The following is an 18,897-nucleotide window of genomic DNA, read 5'->3' as shown; positions in this document are numbered from 1 at the left end:
AAAAAAATAAAAAAAAGAAAAAAAATTTGTGGAAAAAAAAGAGGGAATCTCCTCACTGCGTCTCGACTCCTTGCTGATTCCGGCGGTTCTCCTCATCGCGACCGCGTCTCTGGTTCTCCTCCCACTCCCAGTTTCTCCCCATGGGGTCCACGCAGCGGGTTCCCCTCACGATCTCCTTAGACTCGGAATACCGTGACTCGTGCTCGCATATAAATATCAAGAAATATCAAGATATATCAAGATATATCAAAAGTTGACGGTTATCTACATAATCTGGTACTTTGATCGAATATGGACAAAGAAGGAGCAGAAACCAAAATATACACAAGATCAAATATCGAGAATCGCCCAATTTTAACCAGCCAGTCAGATAGCCACCCTCTAAACGCCTGTATCCCATCGATCAAACCAATCGAGTCAATCGGGTTGTGCAGTGAACTCGTAATTGTGCCAAACGTAAATGCAGACCGATAATGCATCCCAAGCGAAACCAAATCATCGTAAATACGCCAAACGTCCAGAAAGTCATGGACAATCGTTGCAATCATTGACAAAGAAAAAGAAAAGGGAAAAAAAAAAACCAGAAGAGTATAGGTTGTTCATGGATCCGTCAGATACCCCTCTCATGTAGAGGTCGGAGCCGCAAGCGTCGAGGTCGACTCGTCGCCATGCGCCCGCGTGCGGATCCGAAACCGATCCCTGAGCCGAGCGGTTAATCGAATCCGACGACGCCGTTGCTCGTTCTCGTCACCGTCTGCTGGATCACGGTTCGCTTCCTCGCGGACGCTGCGCAGCGCTGCAAGGCGTTCTTCAACGCTGGCTTCCCGCATTCGACGGGCGTTCAGCGTGCTGGTTAAATAGCTGCTGAGTCGGTGGCGGTGCGTGTGGGTTTCTTCGGCGGGTTGGTTGTTTGTTGCTGCGTTTTCTTCGGAGCCGGTTTCGCCATCTTGGTTTTCGGTCTCACCTTCGGCTTGCGGCGGATTGAGGTCGATTCGGCTATTTAAGTGAGCAAGGAATCCATGCGAGGAGTGGTACGGTGCAACTTACCAGAGAGGACATGTCCCGGACACATTTACCAACCACGGATCGATACACTCGGGATGGAACTGATGGTTGCAGGGAAGGACACGCAAGTCTTGTCCCTTGATGAAATCATCCGTACAGATCGGGCACGAGAAATTGGGATGCTCTGTCGTCGTTTCTGTCTCTGTAGTACCAGCCCGTCGCTGTTCTGGATCTGATTCAGGCGAAGACGTGGCAGTATCTCGTGGCGTCTCATGTGTTGGCGACGTGGTACCACCGGTAGCCATTGGCTGCCGGGTATCTGTACCCTCTCGTAACTGCGACGTCGGCGTCTCCGACTCAAGCGACATCTCCACGTCTCCCTTGTCGTCAAGCTTGCCATCAGGAGTGTTGTCGCCGAACTTGACGATCGGAATCGTTTCCAGCATTGCCCTTGCTATCCCTCTTGCTCGACTTTGACGCGGTCGCCCGGGTCGTTGCCGCGGGCCGTATCGTTCTGGATGGCGGTGGGCACGAATAGCACCGGTGATGATAATCGAAAGGAACAGTGCCGTAATGATACCTGTGATGCTGTAAAGTATGATCATGGCTGCTACGGTAATTAGCGACTGTATCGGGCACGGGCCGTGGCCGACATCACATACCTGTGTTAGGGCTGTCGCCACCAGTCCCCCCGCCATCGTTATCGCCGGGTATGTTCGCCGGGCCGAAGGTAGACATGTCGGGCACAAGAGAAGTAGATCCGGTTTGATTTCCAGCAGCGAGCTGTGATTCAATGGCTTTGGCGGTACTCGCGCTCAGTAAGGTGAAGATATATCGGTAGTTGCTTTGGTCATTCGTGTAGTTGCAATGTGACACAGTCGTGCTATACAGCAACACAGCCTCGGGATCCCTTGACAAGACGTTGTTCAGAGTCGCATCCGCGTCCAAGTTTCCTGTATAAGCGGTACGGTCGCAGGAGATAAACGCTATATCACTGCTCTGGAGCGACAGTGAATTGCTCGGTCCCACCTGCACCAAAGTCCCGGTCCGATTGAGACCCTACAGCTTATATTAGTATATCCTCCATCACCTTCACAGCCCCCGTAAGCGGAACCGAGTTTCCCGATACGCTGCACATGTTTGCATGGGATATGGGACCACTGACCCTAAGCCGAGTCTGACTGCCTTCAAAGCTGACAGGCGATTGCAGTAATGGGGCGACGTGCAAGTCCAAGCCGCCAGGGAGATCCACTTGAGAGCCCTCGAACAAGAATCGCCTCTGGGAGAGAGCGGGATCCTCAGCCACAGGAGTTTCTGACGACAGCACGGTCGAGCCCACAGTCGGAACGGTGGAAAGAAGGGAAACAAGGAAGAGGAGAGAAAGAGGGCAGGAAAGAAGAGCGTGCGAGAACGAGGAGGGGCGAGAGAGAAAAGGACGTTGTGGGAGCCCCATGGAGACGGTGATGGAGTAGATTTGAGAAAGGAATGGATTTCCCCACGGGTTGCGAGGCTTACGGAGACGTCGGAGGGTATGGGGAATCGCGGAAGATCATTAGGTCACGGATCTCTTGAGTGGGACACAGAAGAAGCAAAGAAAGGTCGAAAAATCGAGTAATCCACGCGCTTCCAAGGCCTGCCCAGACTGACGCTGATATCACCATTAGCAGAGCTGGTCGATCACTACGGTCGTGGCGGTTAGTTTCATGCGATCGATGCCAGAGCCGGTCCATTGGGGACCGGATGTGCTTGTGCAGAGCGGTGCAGCGTATTCGTACCTGGTAGTAATCCGTTGAAGGATCGGGGCGCAGCAATCTGGTAAGAATATGGTAAGAATAATTTAATATGAGCCAGACAGTCCCAGACAAACGACGACGGATGAGTGGAGGGAATCAAATGCCAGGATAGCCGGGCTGACGATAGTGAGGGGCCAGAGATGGATCGATGGTTGGATTATCCCGGGGGATCCGGCAGATGGAGGGGCTGGTGACAGCAAATATACGCCTCAACTTTCAACTCTCGAATTGACTTCGAATTGATCGAATTGATCACATTGAAGGCCTGGTCGACGTCTGACCCACCGCGCTGGTTTAAATGCACGAGACATCTTTATCAAAGAAAAGAGTTTTCACAGAGTTCAGAACCGGAAACGTGATGAAAACGAGCATGGCCGGATCCAGAGTCTGACATCTCCGGCTTACGGAGTCCTATTCTGGTTGCTCTACCTAGATGGTCTGTCCCATCCTGCCGACGGTGCATTCCTTTGTTTCTATTTGAGGCTTTACTGATGGCTTGGGATGGCCTGGGCATACTGCTGGCTTCCACGATTATTTACTACTCTTTATCTGACAGACTCACCCTAGCGAGTGGCGCAACGGGGTCGGATGCTGACGGGGAAATGCCGAGGATAAAGGCTTCAGATCCCAATCCCAGTGCCAGCCTAGGCCGCCTAGGCCTAAGCACAATTCCATCCAAGCGGCCACGGCTCGCAATGAATAATGGCATCCAACCAAACAATTGATTATGGCCGACCGAATGGCCGGATGCGTGGTTGAAGCGGGGATCGACTGTGCCAGCTGGCAGAACTCCAACTCCGCCGGAAACGTCTGCTAATCTGACCCAACCAAGTCTGGAGTCAGCAAGAGCAGTAACACCCTGAAGCATCAAACCGACGGCATTCTTCACATCACAGGTCCTGAATTCGCCGTCTTCCGGTTGCGCTGGTTGTCTGGTGCGCTGGTTGCGCTGTTTCTCTCGGTCGCGTCTTTGATGCGAGTAAGACCTCGTCGTCAGCTGCAGCTGCATCGCCCCAAAAAGCTCCTGCCTGGATCCAATCACGTGACTGTGATCGATTTCGTGACCTTCATGACTTTGGCGACTTTCGGTCACTGAACCTTGAGAAAGTAAAAATGAAGCCGAGATTTTCGTTGAGGTCGGAGTTCAGGTCGCTAGTTGAGGTTGCGCGCTCCGGTGTATGTACTCTAGATACTCCGGAGTAGAGTCGTGCATTTGGAGTATGACAGCGGCCAATCGGTCATTGCTGATCGGCTCAATGATGCTACGATCATCAATCACGAGTCATCAACTCTCCCGCATCTTGCTTATCCTTTTGACACCCCAACCTCTAGAAATCCGACGCAAACTTGGGCACATTATCTGCGCCTGATTGTGATGAGTTACTCTAGCGTAAAGTGATCAGCGTTTGCCCTCCGGGATCGGAGTTCTGTTATCAGCTTGACTTATCGCAGGCAAGTTTGAGTTAAGCCTGCTTATCTATGTATACGTACTACAGGCTAGTATGGAATATGGATATTAGTATAAGGCGGCAGGTGGGGGGATAGGTCAAGGTAGGGTTTCGGCCACAATCGGCACTCGGATATTAGCGAACACCGCGAACATCGAGTCACTTGCAGGGTTCATAGCTCTATCCCGGCCGGCTCGGATTCCATGCAGAGACAAGAGCAGCGACTGCGACTTCTGCTTTTATAGTGAGGAGGGACGTTGAGGCCGCTGACGAGGTCTTCTCACCTTCAATGCAAATTGAGGCAAAGGAATGCCATCGTCGCGAAGTAGAAAGCGGGGGATGATCCCCTTGATAAGTGGAACTTAAACATCGTACAGATCACCAGTAGATCATCGAGTCCCATCACCTGACGCATCATCCGTGCTGCGTCCTCAGTACGAATGGTGGAATACTAACTGGGGTTGGAGTATCTCGTCCCCTGTAGTTGCAGTAATTGGGCCGGGTGTCCAGGGTATTCCGCAGTTCACGTGCCCGGTCAACTCAGAAATATCAACATAATACCCAGCATCCCCCAGATATCCTGTACGAATATTCAGTTCTGAGTCTCAATCTCAGGTAGAGGATGCCTGATGCGGTTTAAACTCTCACCGACAACATATATTACACCTTACTGTATCACTGACCCCAGTGTTTGTCAAGACGTCCAAACAGTGCATTCTCCTCTTGACCAGCTCGAGTATCGACCGATCGCTTGGTCGATCCATCAGGGAGCTCCAGCGAGCATACCACACTCCAAGAAATAATACCAGGGGGTGAGGAAAGAGAATATGCCTCAAATTCCAGCCAGAGCGTGAAGAGGGCTGCGGGTTGCTGGCACTTGTCGGCGAGGGACGGCTATTCGCATGAATTCGAAGCCAGCCGAACTGATTGCGCCATTACCGCAAGTCGCCATGTCGGACTGATGCCAAATGGTCTCGCCACTTTGCACCTCCACATCGGTATCAATCAGAGCAACCTGAGAATCCGAGGTGCAGGAACAATCTGAGACCAAGACAATCGCCCTAGCAAGTACCACTCGGGAGTATGATCATGCCTCTATTGGTTTCAGTTGCGGCATTGGAATGCTACCGGCCATATGGATCGGCAAAGAATGTCCTGGATAAGAGATCCAGGGGTAAGTGGCGGCGTCTCCAGGGGACGGGAGGGTAGCTAGAAGGGTCCAATCTGTCGTGCTGCGTTGTATGAGCGTGTTGTGTAACCAGCTGATTCGTGGTGAATTTTGAGTTCCAGCTCAGATGATGGTTTGATGCGTTTGATGCCCATCACCGTACAGAGTTCGCTAGTGGGTTGTCATTGACATGATATAAGGGGCATGGCGGCGGGTCGGGAATGGTGCGGGTGGGGACACCCTTATGTTAATCGTAGATAGGGTTAGTGTTAGATTAGACCTGAAGCCAGGGACCAGTTTGTTTGTCGAAGTTATATTGTCTGTTTGAGCTTGGTTGTAGGGGATCGGACGGACTGTTCGATCCCCAGGCTGGGCCATCTGCCAGTGAGCCTGGGGGATCACCCATCCCCACTAGGTATTGGCGGGACAAGAGACCGGGCCCAGACCGTCTAGAGGCGGCATCTGAACATTTGGTCTGTGTGTTCGCTGAAGCGACCCTCGCTCTGCGAAAACGTCGACTGCGGCACAGTGGCAAGCGACGGCGTCGATGTGGTGATACGAGCTGGTCGAAGCCAGGGATCTGGCATCCTTGGATCTATCCTGTTGACTCCTGCTCTTCCTGCTCATCCTGCTCACTCCTGCTTGTCCCTCTTCGTTCCTGCTCGTCTGCTCGTTCCTGCTCGTTCCTGCTCGATCTCTTGGTCGTGCTCGTACCTGATCGGTGACTGCGCTGCCATACTCATGTAAGTAGAGATTCTCCAGTACTAGGTACCAGGTGGAGGAAAACAAAAGAGTGGAGATCGTGGTCAAAAACAAAAATAAAAATCACAGTAGTGAGACCGTGAGACGCGTATCATTTCCCTCCTCAGGAGAGCCCGTGCATGGGGCTGGCAAGGCGATTGTTCCCAACTTACGAACGATGTTCAACTGTCGTAGGCCACTTTCGTAGGCCAGAGCGGCCTGGTGGACAACCGGGTGACCTGGCAGCTGAAGATGACAGAGTCAGATGGCCTTCAAAACAGGATAATCCGATATAGTCGACCCATATATTAATATTATCGAGAGCGACAGGGCAAGTAGAGAGCAGAAAACAGAAAAGGAAAACGGGCAGCGCCGGCCGGTCTGGCCAATTTTAGGACCAGCGCCCGCTCACTGGCCCAGACTCCGCTTCCATTCGGGGCCTCGAACATTTGCTGCAGCCTAGGCCCGACTCTATTGGCCCGTCCGCCAGAGAGGCGTTTTGGGGTGTCAGTTCTCTTCACAGGCCAGGTGCTCGAGAGGTTGAATGTTGCTGCTGGAGAGCTTGGTCACGAAAAAACGGTCGTTGACATGGGGAGGGATCGGATGGTGGGCAATATATACAAAACAAGCATGGACATAAGACACTGGATGATCTCCAGACACTGAAGAAGAAGGGGGGTTGCGACTGACCAGGAAATTCAAGAGACTGCCCGTCTGCTTGACAAGCAAAAGATTAAGTGTAAATGGCCATAATAAGCACATTATTATATGGCAGACAATTGACCCAAGCCTCCACTGGTGCGACTTTGTACTTTTCCGCTGCCAGTCTCTTTCCCACAGCCCACTGCTCGCTGCAACCTTCTTTCTCTCCCACTCCCACCGTCGCTTCGACCTCAGTGGTTCAGCTAGAGCTAATTACCGGCCTTTATCCTGATTCAGCGGGCGCCTTCAAATTGTTCGAACGATCGCTGGCCGTCTCTGCCTTGCTTGCCGCTTCAGGGGATATTCAGCATCGTCCAAGAGCCGCCGAGCGGGCCTCCCGCGGAATCTGAGAGAACCACAATGCGCACCATCACCATCAGATAGCAGACCGCGAAATCCTGTGTTGAAGGGACGTCTCAGTACCACTCAGTACTCTTCGTCGGTGCTGAGTGGCCGGTTTTCATCCCTATTTCTTACCCCTGACATGATCTTGTCGGGTCAGACGACGAGACAGCCCTCGTCCTGCATCGTCAGCGTACGCGATGTCTGTTCAGGTCGTCTCCGATCCCTTGGCTGTTTCCCTAACAACGGAGGATCGCCAGTTCTCCGCTACCTACTGGAAGAAGAGATTCGATGTGCGACCTCCTTCTCCGTAAGTCCTCTGTCCCAAACGTGCTTGATGGCCCGGCCTTCGAACCCTAGCATTCCCAGCAAGCCCCGCCCGTATCGCAGCTCGCTCAAGCCGCTGAAAGCTAAACGGAGAATCCAGGCACCCTGCCATAGCGACTCTAGATATAGAGTACAGTGAGCTGGCAAAAGCGTGGAAACGACTCCAAGAGATCCTGCCTTTGTCAGAACAGGTTCTCTTTGAAGAACGCCCGCAAACCTTGCAAGATGTCCAGGTCCTGATTAGGGACGTCCAAGCCTACTGGGTTTCCAGCCCACGGCAGCGTCTTTTCAGTCGTTCGATGGCTCTCTGCGATACATTCTTGGCCACGTCCGGCTCACATGCGTTGCCGTTAAAGGCCCTTCCTAGTCATCAGTACTACTCTTCTCTTCTTTATGGCACTCTGCAAACCATCATCAAAGTTAGTATGAGCCTCCTTTATGTCTGACTTCAGCGGGTCGGGTTCTAATGTGAGATGTCGAGATAGGCATCTTCAAAATATCCGAGGGTCGTTAACGGGGTGCTGGAAGCCCTCGTCAACGTGAACCGGTCAATCTATCTGCCCGAGAGCGGCGAGCCTCTGCAGATTACAAACGACTCGATACCTGCGCTCGCTAACTTCTATTCCCACCTCTTTTTCTTCCTGGGCGAGTTGATGGACTGGTATGCGAGGAGATTCAAGTGTCGACTGCTACAGAGTCTCCACGAAGACATTTACTCTGATTTCCGTAACCTGATATTAACCGTACAGAGTAGCGCGAGGGGATTTACTCACGCATTCGTTGATGCACCCAGCCTCAACGACAGTGGCTGCGATGAGACTGATACAGTGATGCAGCATGCTGACCTGTATTTGTGGGAAAATGCTAGGCTAAGCCAATTAGGTCGACGAAACATCGAAAGGCGATTCGCGGCTCAGAATGCCATGACTCGGTTGCTGATATGGGAGATCCAGCATAGTGCAGACCAACGGGCACAGTTGAGAGACGAAAGAGGCCAGCTTCTTGTGCAGATGTTCGATATGGCGAGCAAACAATTACGCTCAAATGGCCACCAGCACGGCGCTATGGTTCGCTTGACGACAGCCGCTGGGCAAGACTCACGTGAGTTAAGATGTATCACTTGACTGATGACATATACTGATTGATTTCTCAAGTTAACAACATTACGTTGGCCGAAAAACAGAAGCACAAGTACACCCGGGTCGAACTGCAGCTAGGCTCAGCGCACCTTCAAGACTACTTTGACATTGACGATCAGTTGGCGAGCTATGAACCTACAGATGTGATGGTGGAGGAGGATGTCCTAGATGCACTAAAACAATGGTCAACTGAAACTTATCCACAGATCCTGACTCTGGGAAGCGTGCCAGAGTCCGCTTGCGCAAGCCCAGTCGCTTTGGTATCAGCTTGTTACACCAATCTCGCGCGAAATGCAAACTCCCCAGTCATTGCGTACTCTTGTTCCGTACCGCCAACGGCGAAGGACGGAATGACCTTATTCCAGCAAGGTCTTATAGCGCTTGTATACAGTCTGATCCGACAACTACTAGAGTATCTCCCTCCGGTAGTCAACGGCTCATCCACGCATATAGTCAAGGCAGAAAATTTCGCCCTCCTCGATGGTACGCTAGCATCGTGGCAAGAAGTGCTCTCCTTGGTCGATACATTGCTCTACTACGCACCGCCGCTACTCTTGTGCGTCGTAGACGGACTGGACCGGCTGCAAGATCAATCAACAGATCAATACATCCGATCGCTTGTTCGAATCTTTGTGAGCCATACCAGACAATCATCCGATTCGACGCCTGGGCAGCAGAACGTCTTACTGAAGGTCCTTTTCACCGTCACCGGACGGCTGGCGCCGCTGATGGAAACACTGTCTGAGAATCCGCTTACGCTTAAGGAATCAAGTGCTACTGAACGAAGCACCCTCAACCCACCTTCGTGTTCGGACAATGACGTCCCGATGGGCGAATAACATGCAAACTGGACCCTTGTCCCTTTTCAACCCTTGGATACCCTTTTGTCTTGCTCTCATCGTTTGTTCAGCTGACAGATATCTTCACGTCTTCTGTACCTCAACTTTGTCTCGGGTGAAAATTGCTATAGATTCTGGCGCAGGTGGCTTTAATGTATTGATACCAGCATGCAGGTGTCCTTTCCTTTCCTTTCTTCTCTTCTCTTTTTTTTTTTCTCTAGACATTTTGTAAGGTACTGAGAATGCTACATTGGGACTCTAGATATTGCGCGATTGAAGCCAGAAGGGAAGGATGGCTTGAGCCTTTGTATATTCTGGGAGTGCTCAAGCCTTGTTCATGTTCAAAGCATCTGCTACCCCACTGTTTCTCTAAAGAGCCCGAGTCTATCAAGAAGGATATTAGACGCTAAAGTCATAAAACCTACTCCCCTAGATTTCTTTTACATCCTACCAGCTCGTTCAGCATATAGCGGGATTATATAGCGGGATTAGGTTTCCGACCCTCACGTGGCCTAAAAATCTGGGGTGAGCATTTTGCCATTTAGCAGATCAGGAAGTGTCAGATATACGATTGGCTTGATCATGGTGGGTAAAAGCATGCATCTTCTGGCTCTCGACAAGTCGGCGATGTTTCCGGACGCCATTCGGAATTCCTCATCCACCACCTACGATATATATCCCCGCTCTCCCAGGCCCCAGTACAGCAGAACAACAAGACAATGACAATACCCTCATCAGGCATCATGACACATACCGACGAAAATATAAGTAAGCAAAGCAATCGCATCAGCAGCAGACTCTTCCAAACAACATCTTCTATCCAACTTTCCGACTTTGAAACGATCTGCTCCCGCACCACAGAACCAAGCACTTACCCCCTCTCCTCGACCGTAACCCAAAACATCCCTATCTACGATGCGCACAACTACAATCCCTTTGACACCGATCAAGCGACTGCGCTTCAAGACGAATGGTATCACATCCTCTCCTCCGGGCCTGGAATCTTCGTCCTGAAGGGCATGTACGATCCTTCGCAGTACGCCCAGACGCTCTCTGCAACCAACGCCGCGTTCCAGGCAATCATCGATAAAGAGCGCAAAGCCGGCGGCCGCATAGGCGACCATTTCGCAGCGGGCGGCAAAAATGACCGCATATGGAACTCTTTCTCCAAACACGCCTTTGCAGACCCAATCTCATTCACTGAGTACTACTCGAACCCATGGCTGAAAGTCGTCAGTGAGGCCTGGCTAGGACCCGCATACAGAGTCACAGCTCAGGTGAATATTGTCAAACCCGGCGGCGCGGCGCAGGACAGTCACCGTGACTACCATCTCGGGTTCCAGGACGAAGAGTCCTGCGCTGCGTTCCCGCGCTCGATCCAGCTTGCGAGCCAGTATCTTACGCTTCAGGGAGCAGTGGCACATAGTGATATGCCTCTCCAAAGCGGACCAACGAGGTTCTTGCCCTTCAGCCAGACCTACGAGCCGGGATATCTTGCCTGGCGAAGGGAAGATTTCAGAGCTTACTTTCAAAAGAATTACGTTGCGCTTCCACTTGCGCTGGGTGATGGACTGTTCTTTAACCCGGCAGTTTTCCATGCCGCGGGTGCGAATGAGACTGAACCGGCCCCTGATGGCGGGTTCCATCGCAAGGCGAACCTTTTACAGATCAGCTGCGCGCTAGGCAAGACGATGGAATCGATTGATGCGGTGCCCATTGTGGAACGGTGCTGGGAACAGATGGTCAAGATGTATAAAGCTGCGGGCGAGATTGTGGATGGGAAGCTGGATGCGCTAGTGAGAGCGATTGGGGATGGGTACCCATTCCCGACGAATCTGGATGAGAGGCCGCCGGCGCCGAGTGGCATGGCGCCGAATAGTGAGCAGCAGGTCTTGTTTAGGGGATTGCAGGAGGGGTGGAGCAGAGATGTTGTTGCGGAGGAATTGAGGAGGATCGCGAGTGAGTCGAGGGCTGCCAGTGGGCTGCCAGAGATCTAGAGCTGATATCTGGAATTCTGAGACCAATGCCAATATGTGAAGAGTTAGGTAACCAACTTGCAGCCTGTCATGATATGTATGTGTAAGGAACAGGTAAGGCTGAAAGACCTAGAAGGAAGTGCTCAGTCAAGATATTCTTTGTGCCTAGTCAGCCTTGTATCACCCCCGTCTAATGAAAGCAGCCCAGGCCTTTAAGAAAACGAAGTAGCCGTTAACGTTAACACCTTGTGTAACACGATGTCTAGACAAACGTGGTCCTTGAGAAGAATTAACCCAGGGTTGGAGAGGACAGCCTAGATGAACCGTAGTCACCTGGGATTTAAGGCACCTTTCTTCTCCAGCCTTACTGCGCTCCGCCACACCACACATCCTGACGACTGCGTTCACTCATTGCAGTACTTTGCATAGCATTAGGAGATGAATGCTACTGCTCATACTTATTATTACGCTAGGCTGTGATACCGCGTGTACCAATGATATTCCCAGGCAGATTCGAAGCTGATAGCCGCGGCTTTCGCATGGCCTTCAGCTAATTCATATCCAAAATCCCTCTATATAATCTTCAGCGCATTCCCCGACCTTTATCCTCTATACACCTTTTAACCTATCTGAGGACACTGATTCTACGCATAATGTCCACAATATACCCCAGGCAAAGGGTGTTGCCTGCCGATATATCAACTTCGACCTCAATCAACTATCTTCCTCACCTTTCCTACATACTCTCGCTCGACCCCTCGCTCGATCACCGCTGCGCTGGCTACGTGGACACCAACGGGCGCCGCTGCACAACTGAAACAAAGCCACAAGACCGCAGTGAGGCTATTGCGCTCCTGAATATGGCGACAGCAGACGTTCGCGCCGGGATGTGGAGAGACATTGAAAACGAGACTCTCGAAGAACTCGCTCGTCGCCTTCTCTGTTCGGCGTCCACTCATCAGGCTCAGGCTCGGTCGCTTGTGCAGAGGTGGAGGGCAGATTTTCAGGCTTTCGTCCATGGTACTGAAATAATATTGGGGCTCAATGATGCGGATATGATGACCGAATGGAATAATATGAAGATGGATTTGGATAACGAAAGCTGGTATAAGCAGGTATCCCGCGGGATTCAGTGGGGCTTTGACCACCTGGCACTCGCTCAGCTTGTACGGGGCAGGGATCCTGGGTTCTTATATGCTAGCAGGGCCCTCCGGGAGAATCTAGCTCATCAACATCTCCAGGGTTCGAGCTCGGATTGGAATGGTAATGTTGATCGTGAATTTTCGATTGACCCTGAACCCGGAAGAACCACCAGCACCAACACCAGCACTGGTCATGGAATATACAATAATCCTTCCACTAACGCCCAGCATCCACCCGTTGGTATCCCAGCTCCAACTCGGAATCACAGCTCAGCCTTCGGGCTCTCACGCCTGGCGCCTAAGAAAACAGAAATGTCACGCAACCACCAGGACAATACCGTCGAGCGCCTCCGCCAGCCCATTGACGGTGACTGCAGTATCTGCTTGATCTCACTGCTAGACGAGCCGTCTGACTTCGATTTCTATACTGATTACGCATATACGGACTCAATTACAGACCGCCTGTCTAGCCCGTTTTCTGACTCTTCCTGCCAATGGCACGAAACCGACACAGGAACACCGGGACTTACGGACCTGATGAGGAGGGATTATGCATATCATCGCGTGCTGAGTTATATTTGTGAAGGAGGGCCGGAAATCAACGTCAGCAGACAAGGGAAAGTAGGCGAGAGAAAGTATCCAGCGAGACTGGAATTATCTTGGTGTCAAGCTGGATGCGGCGTGAACTACCACAAGCGCTGCCTCGATAAATGGATTGCTATGGCCCCGTCTGGGCTGGCGACCTGCCCGAGTTGTCGAAGGCGGTGGGTTGGTGATTTTCATCATCGGGGTAGCCCTTATGGGTGTTTCATTCCGGGGCTGCAGGTGAGCATTCTTGTTATAGAATTGCTCTATTTACCTAGTTATAAATAGACAGACTATGAGTGCAATACAAGGTGACTGAGCGTTCTATTCGAGCTTAAAGACATACTTCATGATCTTAGGGTCTATGTAGATTATACTTGAAACCCCATGAGTCGAGACTTGCCGGATGAGTCCAAGATTGCTCTCGTGCCGTACTTTGCATTTATAAAGTAAGTTGCTGCACATGCTGTGTGGCTGTTTTCATGCCGTATCCTGCCATGCTAAGTTGGGTTGCTGACGCCCCGTGGTATCTTAGTAGCTATTTCTAACCCTAAGTGGGTCTGCATGTTTGTACTCTGGAATGCTGAGGGACTGGGTAGACAGTTTGACGCCTGGATTCCGTTGTAAAGGCTACCAGAGCGATCAAAATTATACAGTAAGGAGAGAAAACTTTAAAATCTGCGTTCACCAGTCACCTGAGTCAAATGAGGAAGGCGGCAGGGTTGAGCGTCAGACATCCCAGGCACCCAGGGAACCTGATCGGTGCCTGGATATTCTATACTCTGACTCCCTGTCTGGCGTTATGCAAGTCATTACTTCCAGTCTGAGTCAATCCCCCTGTCTCTTGCGAATAGAGGCACTTGCTGCGCCACAGATGACACGATAGTTCGATGTTCGTCGCTTGACTCACCTGGTGATCAACACCCACAAATACGAGCCTCTCCGCAAAGATTAACTATGGGCCTCGCAACTTCTACATCGTAGGTTAGTTACTATTTACCTTCTGCATCAATCCAGAACCACTATGGACGGAAAAAGCAAACCAAAACCCCCACTCTGAAAATCCCGATATCCGGGTAACAGATACGCACATCTACTTCCTCCGCGGGATCCTCTCGAACTGGTATCTCAGCCCTTACCATTTTACCGGACAGCGCGCTCTCGAATTATGTCTCGCTCAACTGGACGAGTTGGGTATTCCGCATCTAGCCGAGGACGCGATATCCACACGACTGATCAAGCCCTTCCGCTTCCGCCGCGGCGAGCAATGGATGATGGCTATGAAAGCCTGGCTCTTTGAGCGCGACTCTACCCCGCTTGGCGAGTCTGTTCTGGACGACGCGTCCTTCGACCAGCTTCAGGCCGAGCTGCTCAGCGACAAACCTGTTCCTGGTTCAAACGACCCGCGACGTAAAGAGCTTCGAGAATCGGCACTGTGCCGCATCATGCGCACGAACAACCCCAAGTCACAGAAAACTTTGGGTCGGAAAGTGCCGAACTTTGATGACGCGGTGTGGACAACGGCTTCAGGGGTAATTGTGGTGGCCGGGTGCATAGCGCGCGCGGAGGCCGATGACGAATTGAGGAAGCTGTACTTCTCGAGCGAAAAGCGAGTCTTCGTTGAAGGGAGTGCGAGTGATCGGGTCTGGGCGGTTGGCTTGAACTGGGAGAGCGACGAGATTCTGGACGAGGGGAATTGGCGGGGCACGAATCGGTTGGGAAAGGCACACAGCGAGGCAGCGAGGATCCTGAGCGATAGTAGCGCGGCTCGATGAGACTATTTCCAGTAGTAAAGGCAACGAGGAACTAGGGGTGAAAACCAGCCTCTGTCCATCATGGTGATTCTTACTTGTGATTCTTGATTGTAGTTTTCGTGACGCGTCTGTTTCGATCTTTGTGGTGGCGATGAGCCTGGGAGATCTGGACTTCGGTAGTGCAGTGATGTTCGCTGCTTAAGACGCACCACGGTGGAGCTATCTGCCAAGCTTATATCAACCAGCCTGGTAAGGGCCCGATCCGAGTGCGATCACTCGACTTGGCTAGTCCATCTTTTCATCATTCGTTGGTCGTTTCTTGGTCAATTTTGGTCAAGAGTCGAGACGGCGAGGTATGCAGGAGCCCTGGATGGATGGATCGTCACCCATACATTCCGTAGCGACCACGGTTTGTTATGCTGGGGAACATTAAACATTGCACAGAAATTTGGATCCAATCCAGGAAAAAACCAGATTTTGCGGTCTTGAGGTTCTAAGTTTTCGTTCCTGGTGGTGGCGTCCACTGGAAACCTGCTAGTCGGGCAAGGCTGAAACCGCCGTCTCTTCCCCAGCTGTTACCTACCGTATCTCTGCAGTCAGGTTTCACTCAGCTCTTTTCTTCGTCCAGACTTCCGCTCGCACAAACAAAAATAAACCCGTTCGGGTCTTCTGTCGTTTCCTCTCCTTGTCTGTCTTTACTTGGTCTCTGACCGTCTGTTCTCTTCCTACCCGCGACGATCGTTGGCAACACAATTGCATTATTGGCTCACGCGACTTCAAACGAGTGAACGACCCACGACGAGTCGACGACTCACGCTCGCTCTCCACAGGGGACTACGATCTTCGAATCATCCTTTCGTAAGAGGACCAAGGTTGGTACCAAGGTTGTCGATTTTATGACGGTCTAACTCTTGTTTAGAAGTCGCTAGTCGATCCCCCTCACCCTATCCGCTCCTTTATGCTCTCTGAGCTCATCAGGTCTTTCCCGAGCTGTCGTCACTCTTTAACTTTCAATGTCCGGACGGCCTGGCCTGGCAGAGAAGCGTCTGTCGTCCCATCGCTTCCAGCAAATCCCGGACACTATGCCTAATCCTAACGATGTTACAATTGATATCCCATTGACCAGTGTTTCCAGTCGCGGGCAGACTGGTGCGCGGAACAATAGCACAAATATTCCCAACTCCCCATCAGGGGGCTACTCGGCTGGAGCGGAACACAATGGCGGCGCCGAGAAGGGCGGCTTGACCTCGAGTCCTCCCAGCAGCTCGCTCGGTTTCGGTCATCGCCGCCGGAGGACCATCAACGACAAAACCGGCTTGCCGGCTGAGGAACCAGAAGATGGCACGGTCACTCGCATGGGACGCTTCTATCAGGCTGTCCTCAACTTCTCTACCGTCACTCGTTACTTGATCTATATCGCTCCCCTTGCTGCTCTTCTCGCCATCCCGATCATTGTTGGCGCAACAGCCGCTGAAGACGCTAAGATCGGTGGTGTCTCACTTCCTTGGTTCTTTTGTTGGGTCGAGGTTGTCTGGGTATCGCTTTGGGTGTGCAAGCTGGTCGCCAAAGTCATCCCGTTTGTCTTCCAGTTCGTTTGCGGAATCGTCAGTGCTGGAACGCGGAAGTATGCCCTTATTCTGCGGAATCTGGAGATTCCCATTACGATGGTGCTGTGGATGATCGTGTCGCTCGTTACTTTCCTTCCAATCATGGTCTACAATCCGAGAAACAAGCGAGAAGGCGATACTGAGACGAAGAGCTGGGAGAAGTCTGTGAAAAACGTCCTCTTTGCTTTCCTAGTTTGCGCTTTGATCTTCCTTGGTGAGAAGACCCTCGTCCAGCTTATTTCTATCAGCTATCACCGCAAACAGTTCGATGCAAGGATCAAAGAGTCCAAGCGCAATATCAATCTTATCGGTATTCTTTATGATGCTTCTCGCAGCATGTTCCCTATGTACTGCAAAGAGTTTCGAGAGGACGATGCGATTATCTCGGACTCCATTCTTCTGGGAGGACCCGAAACTGGCAGGCCTGGCCATTCACGGTCAAACTCCGCTGCTCCCCTGCGGTTCATCCGGGGGGTTCAACAGAACGTTGGCCGCATTGGAGGCAAGATCACCGGGGCTTTAGGTGACGTCGCTCATGAAATCACTGGCAAGCAAGTTTTCAATTCCAGCGCTGCGCGGTCTATTGTTAGCGAAGCGCTGGAGCGCCGCCGATCTAGCGAAGCCCTCGCTCGGCGTATCTGGATGTCTTTTGTCATTGAAGGCCGTGAGGCGCTGTACCTCGATGACATTATGGAGGTTCTCGGGGCTGGGAAGGAGGCCGAGGCAGAAGAATGCTTCACTATGCTTGACCGAGACGGAAATGGCGATATCAGTCTGGATGAGATCATTTTGGCCATTTCTGAGATCGGCCGCACCCGCAAGACCCTGAACCACAGTGTGCATGACGTCGACCAGGCAATCCATGTCTTAGACAACCTTCTGGCGACGATTGCCTTCATCATTGCTGTTTTGGTTTTCGTTTCGTTCGTCACTAGCGGCTTCGGCACTGTTATCGCCGCTGGTGCTACCTCTCTCCTCTCCCTGAGTTTCGTCTTCGCTACTACCGCACAAGAAGTGCTAGGTTCTTGTATCTTCCTGTTTGTCAAGCACCCCTTCGACATTGGTGACCGGGTGGAGATCGACAGCAAGCCTTACATTGTTCAGCGCATCTCGCTCTTATACAGCGTCTTTCGCAACGTGAATGATAACCGTGTAACTCAGATTCCGAACGTTGTTCTCAACACGGTGTGGATCGACAATTACTCGCGCTCATCCGCTATGCAGGAAAAACTGACCATTGAAGTGAACATTGACACCACTACCGAAGAAATCCAGGCATTGAAGGACGAAATTGAAACCTTCGTCCGTAGCCCGGATAACAAGCGTGATTTCCACCCTGACGTTGATATTGAGGTCTCGGGTGTAGGTGCTCTAGACAAGCTAGAACTCACCGTAGGCCTATTCCACAAATCTAACTGGGCCATCGAGTCTGTTCGTGCCGCGCGCCGTTCCAAGTTCATGGTCGCTCTAGTTGCCGCTGTGAAGAAGGTTCCAATCCGCACCCCCGGCGCTGCAGCTGAGGATGCCGCTGCGGCGGACGGTGACAGGCCTGATGACAAGCCTGATGACGCCGAGCAGCCCCCGGCTCGTCAGTCCTCCATCAGCGAGGGAATACGCCATCCCACCGTTCCAGACGACAGCTTCCCTTCTGATTCCAAATCAACTGGCGTCGATCTGGGTCGCCCAGGATCTGTTCAACGCCGAGGCGCAAGTGCTACTGCTGCAACCGGAAATAACTCGGCTGGCAGCGCCTACAGCGAGACCACTCTCAACAACACCGTCAGCGAGCCCTACCAGCGCAGCTTTACACCCAACACGGGTGACCGGGACACAGACCACTACCATGGCTCCATGTCTTCGCCCGTCACGGAACGCCACCTGGGCGTCAGCCACGACTCCATAGCCCGTAAAGCATCCACAGCATCAACCGGCCGTCGGAGGGCGGGCATAATGACTACAGCAAACCAGTCCCTTGCTTCTCCCACCACTATGCAGTCGGAGTCTGCGCTGCCTCCTCATCTGCAGCCCCCACCGCCGCTCCAGCCGTCGTCGTCGCAATACTCTCAACAATACCCGCAACAGCAGTCTCAAAGCCCGTACAGCTATACATACTCTGAGCGCTATGATCAGCCTGAGTCTTCGTTGCAGCCGTTAGAGCATACGACTTCTTATAACCAGTCGCTACCTCAGGTGTACGAGTATGCGCCGGCGGCGGATAGGAACTCGCTCGAAGGACATTCGCCGCACGTTGACCCGCGGCATATGACTGAGGAACAGAGGAGGAATTATGAATCGCGGAGGCTATAATTTCTAGGCTTTCTGGGCGTTA

At 52.1% G+C, this 18,897-nt stretch overlaps 5 protein-coding genes across 5 annotated transcripts, besides 1 other annotated feature; 4 read left to right on the top strand and 1 right to left on the bottom strand.

Annotated features, from left to right (window-relative positions):
- Positions 1–18,897: part of a sequence feature (contig 1.104 1606..297769(-1)) that runs on past both edges of the window.
- Positions 324–2,458, bottom strand: ANIA_06049 (RING-H2 finger protein; the record flags this gene model as incomplete). Its single annotated transcript, XM_658561.2, has 4 exons — positions 324–996; positions 1,048–1,585; positions 1,668–2,064; positions 2,171–2,458. The coding sequence occupies 4 exons, from the start codon at positions 2,456–2,458 to the stop codon at positions 624–626; spliced, it is 1,596 nt and encodes a 531-aa protein (XP_663653.1). The 3' UTR covers positions 324–623.
- ANIA_06050 (uncharacterized protein) lies at positions 7,400–9,504 on the top strand (the record flags this gene model as incomplete). Its single annotated transcript, XM_658562.1, has 4 exons — positions 7,400–7,509; positions 7,627–7,945; positions 8,012–8,627; positions 8,681–9,504. 4 exons carry the CDS (start codon positions 7,400–7,402, stop codon positions 9,502–9,504), a joined length of 1,869 nt encoding a protein of 622 aa, XP_663654.1.
- Positions 10,248–11,763, top strand: ANIA_06051 (phytanoyl-CoA dioxygenase family protein; the record flags this gene model as incomplete). The annotated part of the gene is made up of 2 exons (XM_658563.1): positions 10,248–11,463; positions 11,747–11,763. The coding sequence occupies 2 exons, from the start codon at positions 10,248–10,250 to the stop codon at positions 11,761–11,763; spliced, it is 1,233 nt and encodes a 410-aa protein (XP_663655.1).
- ANIA_06052 (uncharacterized protein) lies at positions 12,134–14,982 on the top strand (the record flags this gene model as incomplete). Its single annotated transcript, XM_658564.1, has 5 exons — positions 12,134–13,447; positions 13,496–13,518; positions 13,600–13,656; positions 14,145–14,191; positions 14,225–14,982. The coding sequence occupies 5 exons, from the start codon at positions 12,134–12,136 to the stop codon at positions 14,980–14,982; spliced, it is 2,199 nt and encodes a 732-aa protein (XP_663656.1).
- ANIA_06053 (serine/threonine protein kinase) lies at positions 16,044–18,875 on the top strand (the record flags this gene model as incomplete). Its single annotated transcript, XM_658565.1, has 1 exon — positions 16,044–18,875. The coding sequence occupies one exon, from the start codon at positions 16,044–16,046 to the stop codon at positions 18,873–18,875; it is 2,832 nt and encodes a 943-aa protein (XP_663657.1).

Source organism: Aspergillus nidulans, chromosome I (genome assembly GCF_000011425.1).
Source record: "Aspergillus nidulans FGSC A4 chromosome I".
Lineage (NCBI taxonomy): Eukaryota > Fungi > Ascomycota > Eurotiomycetes > Eurotiales > Aspergillaceae > Aspergillus > Aspergillus nidulans.
This window is presented reverse-complemented; position numbering and strand designations above follow the sequence as displayed.